The 17202-nt window shown below is 46.2% G+C and overlaps 1 protein-coding gene across 4 annotated transcripts in view; it reads left to right on the top strand.

The window, feature by feature from the left end:
- The window catches only part of LOC141176474 (cyclic AMP-responsive element-binding protein 3-like protein 3), a 492345-nt gene that overhangs the window by 170458 nt on the left and 304685 nt on the right, over positions 1–17202 (top strand). For 2 of the 4 annotated variants that reach the window (XM_073660425.1, XM_073660427.1), the window contains exons 4-5: positions 6955–7070; positions 7187–7315. In XM_073660425.1, coding sequence (XP_073516526.1) covers positions 6955–7070; positions 7187–7315 — 245 coding nt within the window. The remainder of the gene's footprint in view (positions 1–6954; positions 7071–7186; positions 7316–17202) is intronic. The other 2 variants (XM_073660428.1, XM_073660426.1) reach the window with 1 other exon arrangement.

The raw sequence follows: 17202 nt of genomic DNA, 5'->3' as shown, positions 1-17202 counted from the left end.
CAGGGTGGCAATATTATAGTGCGGTGTGTTAATCTGGGCAAAGATGATCTCACACTCCCTCCCAGGGCGGAAATAGCCCAGATTCTGGGAATGCCAGAGAGGTTGGTGCGACCTAATGTGGTACAGCTGTCTGCTGTACAAGGAGACCCCTGGACTCTGGCGGTCACCGTGCCCCAGAACCCCACCGGGCTAGTGCGAAGTGGGGACGAAGAATCCTAGAACGAATGCAGGCTGAATTGACGGGACTTACACCTCGACAGGTGCAGCAGGTTGAGGATGTGCTGGAGCGGTACCAGGAAGTCTTTGCTCGCAATGAGGATGATTTTAGTTGCACCGAAGCCATTACCCATGAGATTCCTACTGGGAGCGCTGCCCCAGTGCGGGAGAGATACCGGCAGATACCTCCCCAAATGTATAAAGAGGTTAAGGAGATGCTAGCCCATATGTTACAGAATGGTGTGATACGGGAGAGTCAGAGTCCGTGGGCAGCCCCGATTGTCCTGGTCCAGAAGAAAGATGGGACCCTGCGGTTCTGTGTGGACTATAGACGACTGAATGCCTGTACAGTACAGGACTCTTACCCACTACCCCGAATCGAAGAGTCCCTGTCGGCCTTAGGGAAGGCAAGATACTTCTTCTCCTTGGATCTGGCCAGTGGGTACTGGCAGGTGCCCGTGGCCGAACATGACCGTGCGAAGACGGCGTTCATATTACCCATGGGACTGTTCGAGTTCAATCGGATGCCCTTCGGCCTGACTAACGCCCCCGGGACGTTCGAGCATCTGATGGAGAGGTGGCTGGGCGATTTGAACTTTGAGGCAACACTTATTTACCTTGACGACATAATTGTCTATGCCGCCACCTTCGAGGAACACCTCCAGCGACTGGAGCAAGTACTGAGTCATTTACAGAGTCATGGCCTAAAGGTGAAGCCTCAGAAGTGCCACCTGTTCCGCAAACAGATCGAATATCTTGGTCATACTGTGTCCGGTGAAGGAGTCAGGCCCACCCAGGAAAAGGTGGCCGCCGTACAGGAGTGGCCTACCCCGAAGACAGTGAAGGACGTTCGGGCCTTCCTGAGACTTGCCGGGTACTACCGAAGATTCGTGAAGAACTTCACCCGCAGAGCCAACTCATTGCTGGAGCTACTTAAGGGAGTGCCGGCGGGCTCCAAGAATGAGGTGATTCGGTGGGGAAGCAGCCAGGAAGAGGCCTTCCGTGCCCTAAAAATGGCCCTGACCGAGGCCCCAATACTTGCCTATGCGGATTTCTCCCAACCCTTCATACTCCACACTGATGGGAGCCTACATGGTCTGGGAGCCATGTTATCCCAAGTACAGAAGGGGAAAGAGCGCGTGATTGCGTACGCCAGCCGCTCCCTTCACGACTCCGAGAGGAACCCAGATAATTATAGCTCTTTCAAATTAGAGTTGCTGGCTCTGGTTTGGGCAATGACCGAGAAGTTTGCGGAGTATTTGTCCGGGTCCGAAGTATTGGTGAGAACAGATAACAACCCGCTGGCCCACCTGGAGAAAGCGAAATTGGGGGCCCTGGAGCAGCGGTGGTTGGCCCGCATAGCCAGGAACCAGTATAAGATCGCCTACCGGCCTAAGGCAGAGAATACTCACGCCGACGCCCTATCCAGAGTGACATATAAACGGCCTGATCATGACCGCGATGAAGATTTGGAGGCGGATGAGACCCCTAGCTTCCGAAGTTTCGTGGGACCGCTGGCTGCGGCGCAGGGACAGATCGGAGAGACGTCGGAAGAACAAGTGCTAGGACGGCCAAGAGATGACTGGATCCGACTTCAACAGACTGGCAGAGAAGTTGCTCAATTACGTCAAAGGGTGGCTTTGCGTCAAGTCCCCAGTCGAGAAGAGAGGAGTACCCTGTCTTCGGGAGCACTAAAAATGCTGGGACAATGGGAGAGACTGTGTTTGCGAGACGGGCTGCTGTACCGACGGGTGCAGCTACTGCGAGAGTTCGGGAGCACCTGGCAAGTGGTAATCCCAGAGAAGTTGGTCGGAGTAGTGGCTAAGGAAGCTCATGAACAAGGAGCTCACTTGGGACCAGAGAAGACGTTTCAATGGTTGCAGAGGCTGGTGTATCATCCCCGACTGCGAGCAACATTAGAAGACACTTGTCGAAGATGTCGGAGCTGTGAGCTGTTAAAGCCCCCAGAGCAGCGGGTCCCCATACAAACTATTGTGACTTCTGCCCCCTTGGAGGTGCTGATGATCGACTATTTGACTGTTGGACCGGCACATCTCGGGTATGAAAATTGCCTGGTAATGACAGACCACTTCACCAAGTTTGCGGTAGTGACCCCGACCAGAGACCAGACCGCCGAGTCAGCTGCGCAGGCCATCTGCCGAGACTTCATTCGGGTGTACGGCTGCCCAAAGAGGATTCATTCCGATCAAAGCGCCAGCTTCCAAGGCCGGGTGATGGAAGAGCTGCACCGGTTGTACAAGATTGAGAAGTCACGGACTACTCCTTACCACCCTCAAGGAAATGGGGCATGTGAACGCTTTAATCGGACACTGATCCAAATGCTCCGCACGTTGGAGGAAGATCGGAAGGAACGATGGCCTGAGTTTGTGGCCGAGCTGGTGTGGGTCTACAACAACCGAGTGAATAGTACGACGGGGTTCACTCCTTATACCTTGCTGGTCGGACGAAAGGGACGAGAGATCACCGAGTTAGAGCTGGACCCCGAGGAGGACTACCCACAGATGGGGGTGTCTTCCTGGGTCCGAGAACATCGGCATCGACTGCAGACCCTCTGACGGTTGGTACAACAAAAGTTTCAGGAGCTCAAACATCATGAGACATTGCCTCTTTGAGGGACAGCTCTGAGGCCAAGGGAGCGGGTGTTGGTTCGGGACAGGCGGCCCCGGGGCAAATTAAGTAGGCGGTGGGAACGGACCCCGCACTGAGTGAAGCGCAGGATTGGTGCTGAAGGACCTGTGTATGAAGTTCAACCCGAGGGGGCTGAAGGAGCCGCTACCAGAGTGGTTCATCGTAGTCTAAAGATGACGAGGGTGGAGAAGAATCACCTGCTTCTAGAGAGGGACCTGTCACAGTTGCCCCAAGCCACGATGTGGATGAAGAAGAGATGTTGATTCTACCTCTGAGCCCCAGCACTCGATTACCTGCAGTCCCCAGTGCAGGCGGCGAGGGAACAACATCGGTTGAAGCCACCGGGCAGGCGGAGATTGGAAATCCGAGTGACCCTGCACCCTTCATCGGTCAAACTGAGTTACGCCGGTCAGAATGGACAACAGCAGGAGTGCCTCCTCACTGTTAAGAACAAGATCAATTCATATGGTACCGTATCGTCCAGGAAGTCCAAGAATGTGAACGTTTTATGAAGGAACTCTCACCCGTGGAATGGCGAGTTAAAGGAGAGCGGGAGTGTAAGGGGGAAGACCGGAGTGTAAGTGCTTTCAGAGCAAGGGATCCGGAAATGCCGGGGCTGTACCTTTTGTTGCAGGGGGAAGACAGACTGCAAGCAGAGGAGTCATGTGACAGGTAAGCAGGGGGTGTGTCGAGAGAGAGAGCTGGGAGGTCATGTGATAGAAGGACTCCTGGTGTGATGAGAGAGAGGGAGAGACAAGGACGTTTGCACGGGAAAGTTCAGATGGGTCCTGCGGAGCAGAGCAGTGTGAGAGGGTCCAGGCTCCTGGCTACAGGATTTGGAGCAAGGGATCCGAGTGCAGTCGACCGAAGGAGTCAAGCTGACTGTAGGGAGAAGAGACGCAGGGTCCGTGGAGCTGAGCATGTGAGGTGCCGTGTTATGGACTAGGGGCTCAGTGGGTAAAACCGGAGACCGCCCGCTGCCGCCAGAAGACGGACAATTGTTTGGGCGGGGATGCCTGAAGAAATCATCACCTGCACCAGCTGGCAACTGCCTTGTAGAGGATACAAGTCAGCTAAGTGAAGAAACTGTCATTTGTTACTAGTTTGACTCTGCTACATCTAGTTAAACTGAAAACTGTCAGTTGCAGACTAATATCTGCTATTTCCCCATATTTTCTCCTGTTACTCCCTGCGTGGAGATTTACCCTGTTATTATAAACTTCCCCTGTTTATTAACCCTGTATTGGCTGTTCTGTGCTTCTGTGTCACTGCATCTAAAGTACCTGTGTTACAGATACATGGCCTGGGCCGTGACACCGCAAACAAATAATCTCTCCCGAGGGGACCTTGGGCACTACCTCTCCCGCCCCTTTGGACCTTGGACGCTCCACCCCCTTTTGGGCCTCCGCGCCTGACTGGGACCCCCAGTACGGAGTGGGCTGTTTTCCCACGGAACTCTCGACCTCCTGGTACCTCTCAACCAGTCCGACCAGTTCATCGCCCTGGGCAACCCAAGTCTGTACTGACCACGGTAAGGACTGCACGTACCGATCCATCACGACTCCCTCCATGATCTGCGCCAGGGTAGAAAATTCTGGTTGCAGACATTTTTGCACCAAGTGCAATAGGTCAAACATTTGGGAGCGCGGTGGTTTCTCGCGGTGATATGCCTAGCAGTGGACGCGCTGCGCCCTGACAGTCATTGTTACCCCCAAACGTGCCAAAATTTCAGTCTTTAACTTGGCATACTCCTTGGCTTCCTGTAAGGCCAAGTCATAAAACGCCTTCTGGGTTTCCCCCCGTCAGGTATGGCGTCAACACCTCTGCCCATTGCTCTGGCGGAAGCCTCTCCCTCTCGGTGACCCTCTAGAATACCGTTAGAAAAGTCTCCACGTCATCACCCGGAGTCATTTTCTGCAGCGCTCCCCTTATCGCCTTTTGGACCACAAAGTCGTCCACTGACTTTGTCGTCGGAGCTGTTGCCGAGCCACAGATCGCCTCTGCAAGCAAATCGATCTGCTGCTGCTGTTGTCGGCACTGGTCCTGTTAGGCCTGCTGCTGGAGCTGGAGCTGCTGCATAAGCAGTTTGGTGGTCTCCTGTTATGCCATCTGATGTTGCTGTAGCATCTGCTGGTGTTGCGCTTGCTGCTGCTGGTGCTGCGCTTGTTGTGACTGCAACAGATGCTTAAGGAGGTCATACATTTTGTCCGGAGTCACTTGCTGGCTCACAGCCTACTTCACCCAGGACATGCAGGCCTTCCTGTGACAGTGACACGTGTTCGCTGGGAGTTTTGCCCGCAATTCTAACACCACTTGTGGTATAGCGACAAGCTTGGCTGTATGCAGAGGTAAAACATGGGATACTGTCCCTTTAAATTTTCGAGTTAGTTTATTTAGTAGGCATAAACTACCCGGTAGTCCATATAGAAAGCACAGCCTTATTCGGGAAAAGAGACAAAACAAAACACAAAACTTGTAGCACAGTCCCTATCTCGGCCAAGGTCTGGCCACTCACAAGTTAGCCACACACAGGTTCAGCACACCCCGTGCTAACTCCTTCTTGGAACAAAGTTTCCCCAGGTACTGAACACACCTAAGTGTCAGGGCTGGCTATTTAAAGCCCAAACACTCCCCTGATTGGGAGGTAGGGTGGATAATGTCTCACCCAGCACTTTTGTTATCCACTAAAAAAATTCCCTTGTAAATGTAAACCTATTAACTCTCTCTGCATCGAATGTGCAGGAGAAACTTGCATGTTTTCACATCACTGAGTTTAAGAGTCTCAGCGACACATACATTCCTTCTGACACACTACCAGTGACTTATATATAAATTTCTGCCAGCATGTTATATACTGGGGGTTAACTCATTTAAAGGGTGTGTTTTTTTGTGAATGGCAAGTAGGGTGGGAAACCATTCACACTACCTCTCCTCAGGGTGTGGCTGAGCTAGGTTTAAATGCTGAGTCACTATTTTTCCTCTCTGTAGTGTGTGGTCTGGAGGGTGAAGTCTCCAGGCTGTGTTGGGCTGAAGCCGGAGAGCAGCACCGGTGGACTGGTGTTGCTGAGACTTCACGGTGCTACCTGGAGCGGGCAAAGCCTCGCTGGATAAAGGACTCTGTTATACTTTATCTTTTGTTTTCCCGTTAACCCCAAGAGGGGCTGTTTATTTTTTATGGGACGCTGCTGGAATTTATGCCACACAATAAACCTGCAGGAAGTGTACCCAAACCATGTGTTCTGTGTCTATCTCTGGAGAGCCGAGCAAGTCGCTTTGCCACAAATATATATTATATATATATATATATATATATATATATATATATATATATATATACACACACACACACACACATATACACACACATCTCTACGAGCATAAAAAGTATAGTGCATATGCAACGGCAATTATAAGTCTAGAAAGTAGTATACAGAGATACCAGGACATACCACAGCCCCCTCACACCACTCCAATTCCATTTCGCTACTGCTTCATGAGGGAGTGTGAAACTACCTGCCTGTTAGTTCTTAGCCCCATATAAAAAAATAAGCAAAGTCCCAGATGACAATCTTTAATAGTGCAAACCACTGAGCCATTGCGCTGTTCACAATTTTAATGAGATTGAATTTCTAAGCTATGATAATTCTTGGTCATCATAAAATAAATGACCAATTTAGTAGTAAAGACTTTGCTTTATCATTTGAAAACAAAATATGCAAGTAAACCATTCACTGTTTTACGTATATTTAGAAAATTTTTCAGTAATAAAATATTGTTGAACTTTAGAAAGATATACAAAAATACAGAATAGTTGTCATTGGAATGTAATACGATGCATATTTGTCCTTGTTGGGCAATGCCAAGAATCTCATGTCTATAAGTTCTCTCAAATAGTTTAAATACGTTGAATTAGTGGCCTTTAAGGGACTTTTGAAAGTCTGATGGCATCAAATGTTTATTTATTCTATTTGTGTCTATGTCATAGGGTCTTCTTGCAGTGCTCCTGTACAGATAAAGAACATGGCTGGATGAATTGATGGATAGATGGATAATTACGGTACAATTTTAACTCTGTATCTTCCTTTTTAGACTTGTGGACAGGACAGCCTTGTAGGGCGGACAATATGAAAATTCATTCTCAGGGCAGAGATATACCATATTCCCTGACTGTAAAAGATCTTTTGCTGTCAAATAACTTTGATTTGGTAAGCTATACATTAGTTTAAAAGCAGACATTTGCTTAACCAAAATGGTATATTATTTGCCTTTTAATGCTCTACGCCAAACTTATTTTTTTTCCTTTGCAATGATTTTCTCAAAGCAGCAGCCTAGCTTCCCATTAAGTGGTCAGAATTCTGGGACTTGTGGTGAATTATTTCTGACTGAAGATGAAAAAAAACTTCTTTCAAAGGAAGGGATAACACTGCCTACCCAACTACCACTCACAAAGGTAATATGAGGATCACAGTAGTGTGATGACAATAATTTTTCTCCTAACCATAGTAATGGAAACATACTGTATATTAATATAAGTGGTCAAGCTGTGTAATTTTACTTTACAGTACATTGTGAGATGGCTATTTATCACTAACCATTGCACATATCATAACATTTTAACAAATTAAAAATTAAATTTAGGTCATAACCCATCATTATCATACTGAAGACAGTGATGGAAGTACAAAAAGAAACTAAGGTCACTTAAGCCATTCATCATTAATGTACAGGGTTCCCACTATCTTTGTGTTTCAATAATTTTTATTGCTTTTTACATTTAAAAGGGTAAAAGATAGTATGCAAACAATATACAAAACATACATAGACAATCCTGTAAGGCGGAGGAAAGATGGGAGGGAAATTGGAGGGAGGGAGGAAAGCAATATTTTAATGGGGAAGGGAAGGAATGGAAATAAAGGAAAAACAAATCCCTATAAAAGATAGGAATTAAATACAAGTGTACATACAATGTTAAGGTTCAAATATGGATCATAATAAAATAACTGTAGCTTTCTCCTATTATTACAGTTAGACACAGTAAAATAGACCGATTAGTACAAAGAAAAAACTTAATACACACAAAATGTTTCATGTTGTGCATAAACACTTGTTGGCTTTGGGGTATACCCACTGGCCCTATGTGGCGGATAGTCCGGTTTAAGAGACAATATAGAAACACGTAGATTTTAAATATCCTTAACATGAAATCCACAGTTTCTCAACACAGTATTAATAATTTGAGTGATGTAAATTCTTGCTGACATACGTTATCATCTGTAATAATGCCTTGGATCCAACGGAAGACAAAACCTGTTGAGAGAAAGTTGTAATCCATTATAATGTGAATGTCCTATTCTTGTAGTTCCAATAGTCATAATCCAAGTGATTGTTTTTTAATCTCTTGTAGCCTTCCATTAGTATTCCATATAGTAATTAAATAATTTGTAATCCAAATGGTAGACCACTAAAAGATGTATTAGCCAAAATATTTTTTTGTATTCCACATCGAAGGACATTAAAATGATTGGTGTTTTGTTCATTTTGAGAAGACGTGTTGTCGTCTTGTAGGAATTATGCCCAGCTGTAGTAAAAGATCAGGCCCTTCATCTGGAGAGGTGATAAAGAAAGTCCTTTTTCCTGTTTTAACTTGCACAGTAGCAGATTCATACCATCGGTAGGTAATTCCAACCCGAAGGAGTTCTTTCAAGAAAGCTTTCCTCACTTGGATGGTTTGGATTTGGCTATCTTAGGAGGATATCTGTTTGTGCAGGTAACTATTACTGTGCAGAATTATTAGGCAACTTAATAAAAACCAAATATAATCCAATCTCACTTGTTTATTTTCACCATTTAAACCAATATCAGTGCACAAAATGTAGAAATAAACATTTCTGACATGCAAAAACTAAAAACAAAAAAATTAGTGATCAGTATAGCCACCTTTCTTTATGATGACACTCAACAGCCTTCCATCCATAGATTCTGTCAGTTGCTTGATCTGTTTTCCATCAACATTGCGTGCAGCAGCCACCACAGCCTCCCAGACACTGTTCCGAGAGGTGTACTGTTTTCCCTCCCTTTAGATCTCACATTTTATGATGGACCACAGGTTCTCTATGGGGTTCAGATCAGGTGAACAAGGGGGCCATGTCATTATTTTTTCTTCTTTTAGACCTTTACTGGCCAGCCACGCTGTGGAGTAGTTGGATGCATGTGATGGAACATTGTCCTGCATGAAAATCATGTTTTTCTTGAACAATACTGACTTATTCCTGTACCACTGCTTGAAGAAGTTGTGTTCCAGAAACTGGCAGTAGGTCTGAAAGTTGAACTTCACTCCATCCTCAACCCGAAAAGGTCCCACAAGTTCATCTTTGATGATACCAGCCCATACAAGTACCCCACCTCCACCTTGCTGGCGTCTGGGTCGGAGTGGAGCTCTCTGCCCTTTACTGATCCAGGCTCTGGCCCATCCATCTGGCCCATCAAGAGTCACTCTCATTTCATCAGTCCATAAAACCTTTGAAAAATCAGTCTTAAGATATTTCTTGGCCCTTTCTTGACGTTTTATCTTATGTTTCTTGTTCAAAGGTGGTCGTTTTTCAGCCTTCCTTACCTTGGCCATGTCCCTGAGTATCGCACACCTTGTGCTTTTTGATACTCCAGTAACTTTGCAGCTCTGATATATGGCAAAACTGGTGGCGAATGGCATCTTGGCAGCTTCACGCTTGATTTTCCTCTATTCGTGGGCAGTTATTTTACGCCTTTTTTGGCCAACACTCTTCTTGCAACCCTGTTGGCTATTTGCCATGAAATGCTTGATTGTTCGGTGATCACGCTTCAAAAGTTTGGAAATTTCAAGACTGCTGCATCCCTCTGCAAGACATCTCACAATTTTGGACTTTACAGAGCCCGTCAAATCTCTCTTCTGACCCATTTTTCCAAAGGAAAGGAAGTTGCCTAATAATTAAGCACACCTTATATAGGGTGTTGATGTCATTAGAAAACACCCCTCCTCATTACAGAGATGCACATCACCAGATTTACTTAATTGGTAGTTGGCTCTCAAGCCTATTCAGCTTGGAGTAGGACAACATGTATGAAAAGTATCGAAGTGATCAAAATACGCATTTGCCTAATAATTCTGCACACGGTGTAGCTTACACGAAATCATAAGGGAAAAAATGGCGTCATTTGCAAGCTTCTGCGATCAACGAGTGATAAGTTATTGCAAAAGTTAGCTTTTTCAATAAAAATGTACAGGTTGAAGACTGGCCCACATGATGTGACCACATGGGGCGTGTGGCCAGATCTTCCCTTAGGTATAAGAGAACCCATGGACAGTACAGACTCACTCATTGCCAGGGGGGAATAAGAATTATAAGCAACGGGTCACGTTCGATAACGCTCAAATCAACTGGGGAGCCCCTCCTCCACCTATGCTGATTCGTCCCTGCGAACTGTATAGTGTAAGTTGTCTTCTTTTATCCTGTTTATTTTATGTAACTGCTTATGTATTTTAATGTCTCCTTTGTAACATCTTTGTATATATTTTTCTTAAACACTGTCTCCCTTTTGGATTAAGTATAGATTTAATAGTTCTGTTTCTTTTCTTCTGTAATCGTTCCCTCCCCCGAAGCCATATACGCTACCAAAGCACAGGCATCCGGCCAGGCCTGTATTATATTTCAAACTCGGTCGGTGGTGGCAGAGACTAATAATAATTGGGCTATCGTGAAGCTGACAGTGACCATACGGAGGGCATTAAGCACGGATTCCAGGCTTTGGAACCCAGAGGTGTGACGCCATACGCTCACTGGTCACTTACCGATACCTACTCAGTGAGTAGTCTAGATCACGTGCTCGCGACTCCGGATGAAATACTGACAGTGTGACGGCGCGGTGAGGTATCGCGTGATCTCCCCGGTGTTATCCCTTTGTGTGTGTTGGAATCCCTGACAGTTTTAATAATTTGTTTCATTTTAGAGGAGAGTGGAAGGAAAGGAAACTATCATATCCCTTGCAATTTCCTCAGGGATATATGTAGGTTTAAAAATTCTGTATGCTTTGGTGACTATTTTGTATTTGCCTAAAGTGGAACTAGTTGAACCGTCATTTTTGATATGTAATCTTTCAATTTAAAGTGGAGGATTGATTTAGGAATACCTCTTAATTTTAGGTTGTTAATCTTGTTAAAATCCTCAAACTTGGCCAATTGAAGTTTGAAATTTAAGATTTCTTTTCTAATCTGATTTAGAGCTTGTAATCTCATGTTGTTGCTGAGAGGTTATGGTTAAAGCTTCTTTGTTTTTTTTTGAGTATTTTTTATTAATAGTAGGGAATGCAACAAAAATACTAGAGCGTGTAGGGTTAATATTTTTTAAAATGGATAATTCCAATTTTTTCAGGAGATTTTTTTATAACAATTTCAGAAGCCAAATCACTGTCAATTGAGGGATACTCAAATACTTTTACTGTTTCCTCATCCAGGTCAGTAATCTTTTTATTTTTTGTGATTCTGCAACTGGGGGATAAAATGACCCTAGAAGGGCTTGCAAATACTTCTCATAAACTGTATAGTGGGCGAGGCATCAGTGGCGTGTATTTCATCCATTAAATTCCTACTACTTATATTTCTTATATTTTTGTCTCTGAAAGGAGCCTCATTATGAGGCGGTATACAGACTGATGGGCAATAATCTTCACTGTTGGATAAAAATTCTCTTGAAGTCTCAGAACTTATATCAGGTGCTTCATCCAGAAAGCCAATTAAGTAAAGTACTAGATCAGAGGTCTCAAACACGTGGCTCCTCAGGCTGCTTTATGCGGCATGAAGGCACCATAGACCCCTTAATAATCGCGGCCTGGTCCAGGAGCCACGGACATCAGTGCTTTAGTTCAGTGTATTGCCACACAGAGACCGGCTCTCTGCACAGCAATACCAGTGTCAGCCGCCGGCCTATCAGAGGCCAGCAGCTGACGTCTGCGTCCCAGCGCAGCGGCATATGACGTCACTGCCATGCGCAGATGTCAGCTGCTGGTCTCTGATAGGCAGCTGACATTGGTATTGCTGTGAAGAGAGCCGGTCTCTGAGCGGCAATACACTGAACTAAAATGCTAATGTCCGCGGCACCTGGCCTGGGCAGCGATTGTTACGGGGTCTATGTTGCTTGCGGGTCACATGTGCAGAAAGGGCGCCGAGGGAACGGAGGACAGGTGAGAAGAATCTTTTTTTTTTTTTCTCTGTTATTATGTGCATGTGAAGAACGGCACAGGGGACATATCCACAATATGGGGACCTAGCTACAATATGGAGACCTGGATGGAGACATATCTGCAATATAGGGACCTGGATGGGGACATATCTGCAATACGGGGACATATCTGCAATATGGGGACCTGGACAGAGACATATGTGCAATATGGGGACCTGGATAAGGACATATGTGCAATATGGGGACCTGGATGGGGACATATCTGCAAAATAGGGACATATCTGCAATATGGGGACCTGGATGGAGACACGTGCAATATGGGGACCTGGATGGGGACATATCTGCAATATGGGGACGTGGATGGGTTCACATGTGCAATATGGGGACCTGGATGGGGACACATATGCAATATGGGGACCTGGATGGGGACATATGTGCAATATGGGGACCTAGATTGGGGACATATGTGCAATATGGAGACCTGGACTGGGGACATATGTGCAATATGGGGACCTGGATTGGGCACATATGTGCAATATGGGGACCTGGATTGGGGACATATGTGCAATATGGAGACCTGGATGGGGACATATGTGCAATATGGGGACCTGGATGGGGACATATGTGCAATATGGAGACCTGGATGGGGACATATCTGCAATTTGGGGACCTGGATGTGGACATATCTGCAATATGGGGACATATCTGCAATATGGGGACCTGGATGGGGACATATCTTTCATATGGGGAAATGGATGGGGATATATCTGTAATATGGGGACATATCTGCAATATGGGGACCTGGATGGGGACAAATGTGCCATATGGGGACCTGGATGGGGACATATCTGCAATATGGGGACCTGGATGGGGACATATGTGCAATATGGGGTCCTGGATTGTGGACATATGTGCAATATGGGGACCTGGATTGGTGACATATGTGCAATATGGAGACCTGGATTGGGGACATATGTGCAATATGGGGACCTGGATTGGGCACATATGTGCAATATGGGGACCTGGATTGGGCACATATGTGCAATATGGGGACCTGGATTGGGCACATATGTGCAATATGGGGACCTGGATTGGGCACATATGTGCAATATGGGGACCTGGATTGGGGACATATGTGCAATATGGAGACCTGGATGGGGACATATGTGCAATATGGAGACCTGGATGCGGACATATGTGCAATATGGAGACCTGGATGGGGACATATGTGCAATATGGAGACCTGGATGGGGACATATGTGCAATATTGGGACCTGGATGGGGACATATGTGCAATATGGAGACCTGGATGGGGACATATGTGCAATATGGAGACCTGGATTGGGACATATGTGCAATATGGAGACCTGGATTGGGACATATGTGCAATATGGGGACCTGGATGGAGACGTATCTGCAAAATGGGGACATGTTTAATATCGGGACCTGGATGGGGACATATCTGCAGTATGGGACATGTGCCATATGGGTACCTGGATGGGGACATATGTGCAATATGGAAACCTGGATGGGGACATATGTGCAATATGGAGACCTGGATGGGGACATATGTGCAATATGGGGACCTGGATTGGGGACATATATGCAATATGGGGACCTGGATTGGGGACATATGTGCAATATGGGGACCTGGATTGGGGACATATGTGCAATATGGGGACCTGGATGGGGACATATGTACAATATGGGGACCTGGATGGGACAGAGGAGCAATATGGGGACAGATGTGCAATATGGGGACCTAGATGGGGACATATGTGCAATATGGGGACATGTGCAATATGGGGACCTAGATGGGGACATATGTGCAATATGGGACATGTGCAATATGGGGACCTGGATGGGGACAAATCTCAATATGCTTACCTGGATTGGGCACATATGTGCAATATGGGCACCTGGATTGAGGACATATGTGCAATATGGGGACCTGGATTGGGGACATATGTGCAATATGGGGACCTGGATTGGGGACAGATGTGCAATATGGGGACCTGGATTGGGGACATACCATGACCAGATCACATATTACCACCACATAGCAACTAAATAATACCACGTACAAGGAACAGATACTGCCACACCATGACCAAATCACCTATTACTACCACATAGTAACCGAATAATACCACATACAAGGAACAAATACCACCACACCATCATCAGGCCACATATCACCACCGCATAGTGACAGAATGTTACAAAACTGATCATTAATAAAAAAATACAATACTAATATTACCATAAGTGCCATTATACACGGGAGCTCTGTATATAGTGTCAGTGTATAGGTAATACAGGGATCATCAGTGACATTATACACAGGAGCTCTGTCTATAGTGTATAATGTTCTGGTAATACAGTGAACACCATTGATATTATGCACAGGAGCGCTGTGTATAGTGTACAGTGTATAGTTTAAGTGCACAGGTAACACACTTACTCACCAGTGACGTCTCTAGTAGAAATCCTTCATATTTGCTTTTCTTTTTCAATCCGCGCAGACCGCCATCACTTCTTCCAGACAGGACTCATCTCTGCATAAAATAACACAGTTATCTAGAGCAGCGCTTCCAGTGCACATTCCTCACTTTTTCCCCTTCTACTGAATACAGACGTGCACCCACCATTAATATATCATTAGTTATTATGCAACCCACCATTAATATATCATTAGTTATTATGCAACCCACCATTCCAAATATAAATTGTAATCCACCACTGCGCCCCCACTAACTATAAATAGCCACTTTTCCCCACCTAATATAGTTAGCATCCATACTCTTTCCGCCAAATAAGTCACACTCATGCAACTTCAACGCCCCCACTCTGTACTTCATCATTTGCAGTCCCCCTCATGACTAGAGATGAGCGGTGTTAGAATCGAACTGTTCGCCAATCTCAAATTCGATCTGTTTTGGGCGGTGTTCGAGCCGTTCGGCGAACACGAACGATTTGAAAAAATTTCAGCTGTTCGAGGTTATGTTCGATAACTGTTCGTGCACCAAAATCATAACTGGATTTTTTCTCAGTAATGCTGAAAATTAATGTTAATATGCAGTTTGAGTGTACAGCGGGGCGGGGGGAGGGGCAGGGAATGGATCTCTGCAGGAATAATGAAGATCTCCATTTTTTTTTTCTCTTTCCCGCATTTACAGTGGGGAGGTGCAATCTGTCAGCCTATCAGCAGCGCACACACGGAGCGAAGTGCTTTTTTTCACACAAGCAAGGGCATGTGTCATTGGCAGTGTATGTCACATGTCCTTGCCCTATAAGACCCAGCCATTTTCCCCGTCGCCACCATTTTCTCACTGCTGCAGCTGCGTGGTAGACGGCACCGCTGTTGCTGTGTGTGCTATACTTTGTTAATTTCAAGCCAATTTTCGCATAAATCTACAGATAGCTTGGGAGTAGGGAATAGTTGTGATTGCAGTCCTTTTAAGGACTAGGTTACATCATTTCCTATGACTTTTATCAGGCAGGTCTGTGCTCTTAAATAGATAGGTTGGGAGTAAAGACTAATTGTAATTGCAGTCCTTTTCAGGGCTAGGTTACATCAGTTCCTATCACTTTTATCAGGCAGGTCTGTGCTCTTAAATAGATAGGTTGGGGGTAAAGACTAATTGTAATTGCAGTCCTTTTCAGGGCTAGGTTACATCAGTTCCTATCACTTTTATCAGGCAGGTCTGTGCTCTTAAATAGATAGGTTGGGAGTAAAGACTAATTGTAATTGCAGTCCTTTTGAGGGCTAGGTTACATCAGTTCCTATCACTTTTTGTCAGGCAGGTCTGTTTTAGTGCTGTGCAAGTTTTTTTCACATCATTTGGCTAAATCTAGCAAAGCAAATCCTTTTTGTCCTCTTGCAGTGTGTGTTAGTCAGTGGAGTAGCCTATCTGTGTTGCAAGCTACACCACCTGTGTATAGAATTCCAATTTTTTTACTGCACCTAGTGAAGTAAAACCTTTTGGGCATAGCATCATTCTATTAGTCCATCTATACTAACCTCCACCAGGTTGCAAATTCAATATAATTTTTTTCTGCATCTAGCTCTGAAAAAATAGTTGGGCTTGTAGCAGTGTGTGGGACTTGTTCTATTAGTCCATCTATACTAACCTCCACCAGGTTGCAAATTCAATATAATTTTTTTCTGCATCTAGCTCTGAAAAAATATTTGGGCTTGTAGCAGTGTGTGGGACTTGTTCTATTAGTCCATCTATACTAACCTCCACCAGGTTGCAAATTCAAAATAATTTTTTTCTGCATCTAGCTCTGAAAAAATATTTGGGCTTTGTAATGCACACGCCCGGGCTGAGCGGCGTGTGCGTGTGATTCCACTGGACCGTGCCGGAGAGTGAATGCCTGGAGGGGCGTAACTAGGTATTCACCCGATCCGACCAGGGTCGCATGACGGCATACGACGCCAGTGCACCAAGGAGGAACCGAGCAGAGGGACCAGGTGCTACTCCAGGACAGACCCCGGACACGGCTGTTGACCCACACAGGGGAATACAGGAACAGACTGGTTAGTATAGGCAGGCACGACTAGTATGCAGGCAGGCGGGTATGCAGGCAGGGGGGTACAGGCAAGCACGGCTAGAGTGCAGACAGGAAGGCACTAGCAGGTAGGAACACAGGCGGGATAGTACACACTGGGACTCAGGAACAGAACCACAGATGTGGCGGACAAACACAGCAGAGTGAGGCCGCCCAGAGAGGTGAGCGAGAGCAGGGCAGGACGAGACCGCCCGGAGTGGTGAGCAAGAGCAGAGCAGGACAAGACCGCCCGGAGCGGTGAGCAAGAGTAGAGCAGGATGAGACCGCCCGGAGCGGTGAGCAAGAGCAGAGCAGGACTAGACCGCCCGGAGCGGTGAGCAAGAGTAGAGCAGGACGAGACCGCCCGGAGCGGTGAGCAAGAGCAGAGCAGGACGAGACTGCCCGGAGCGGTGAGCAAGAGCAGAGCAGGACGAGACTGCCCGGAGTGGTGAGCAAGAGCAAAGCAGGACGAGACCGCCTGGAGCGGTGAGCAAGAGCAGAGCAGGACGAGACCGCCTGGAGCGGTGAGCAAGAGCAGAGCAGGACGAAGACCGCCTGGAACGGTGAGCAA

The sequence above is a fragment of the Phyllobates terribilis genome, unplaced genomic scaffold, assembly GCF_046119375.1.
Source record: "Phyllobates terribilis strain yellow unplaced genomic scaffold, ASM4611937v1 Scaffold_26__1_contigs__length_17865784, whole genome shotgun sequence".
Classification (NCBI taxonomy): Eukaryota; Metazoa; Chordata; class Amphibia; order Anura; family Dendrobatidae; genus Phyllobates; species Phyllobates terribilis.
The sequence above is the reverse complement of the archived record's forward strand: the minus strand, read 5'-3'. Positions and strand labels throughout refer to the sequence as shown.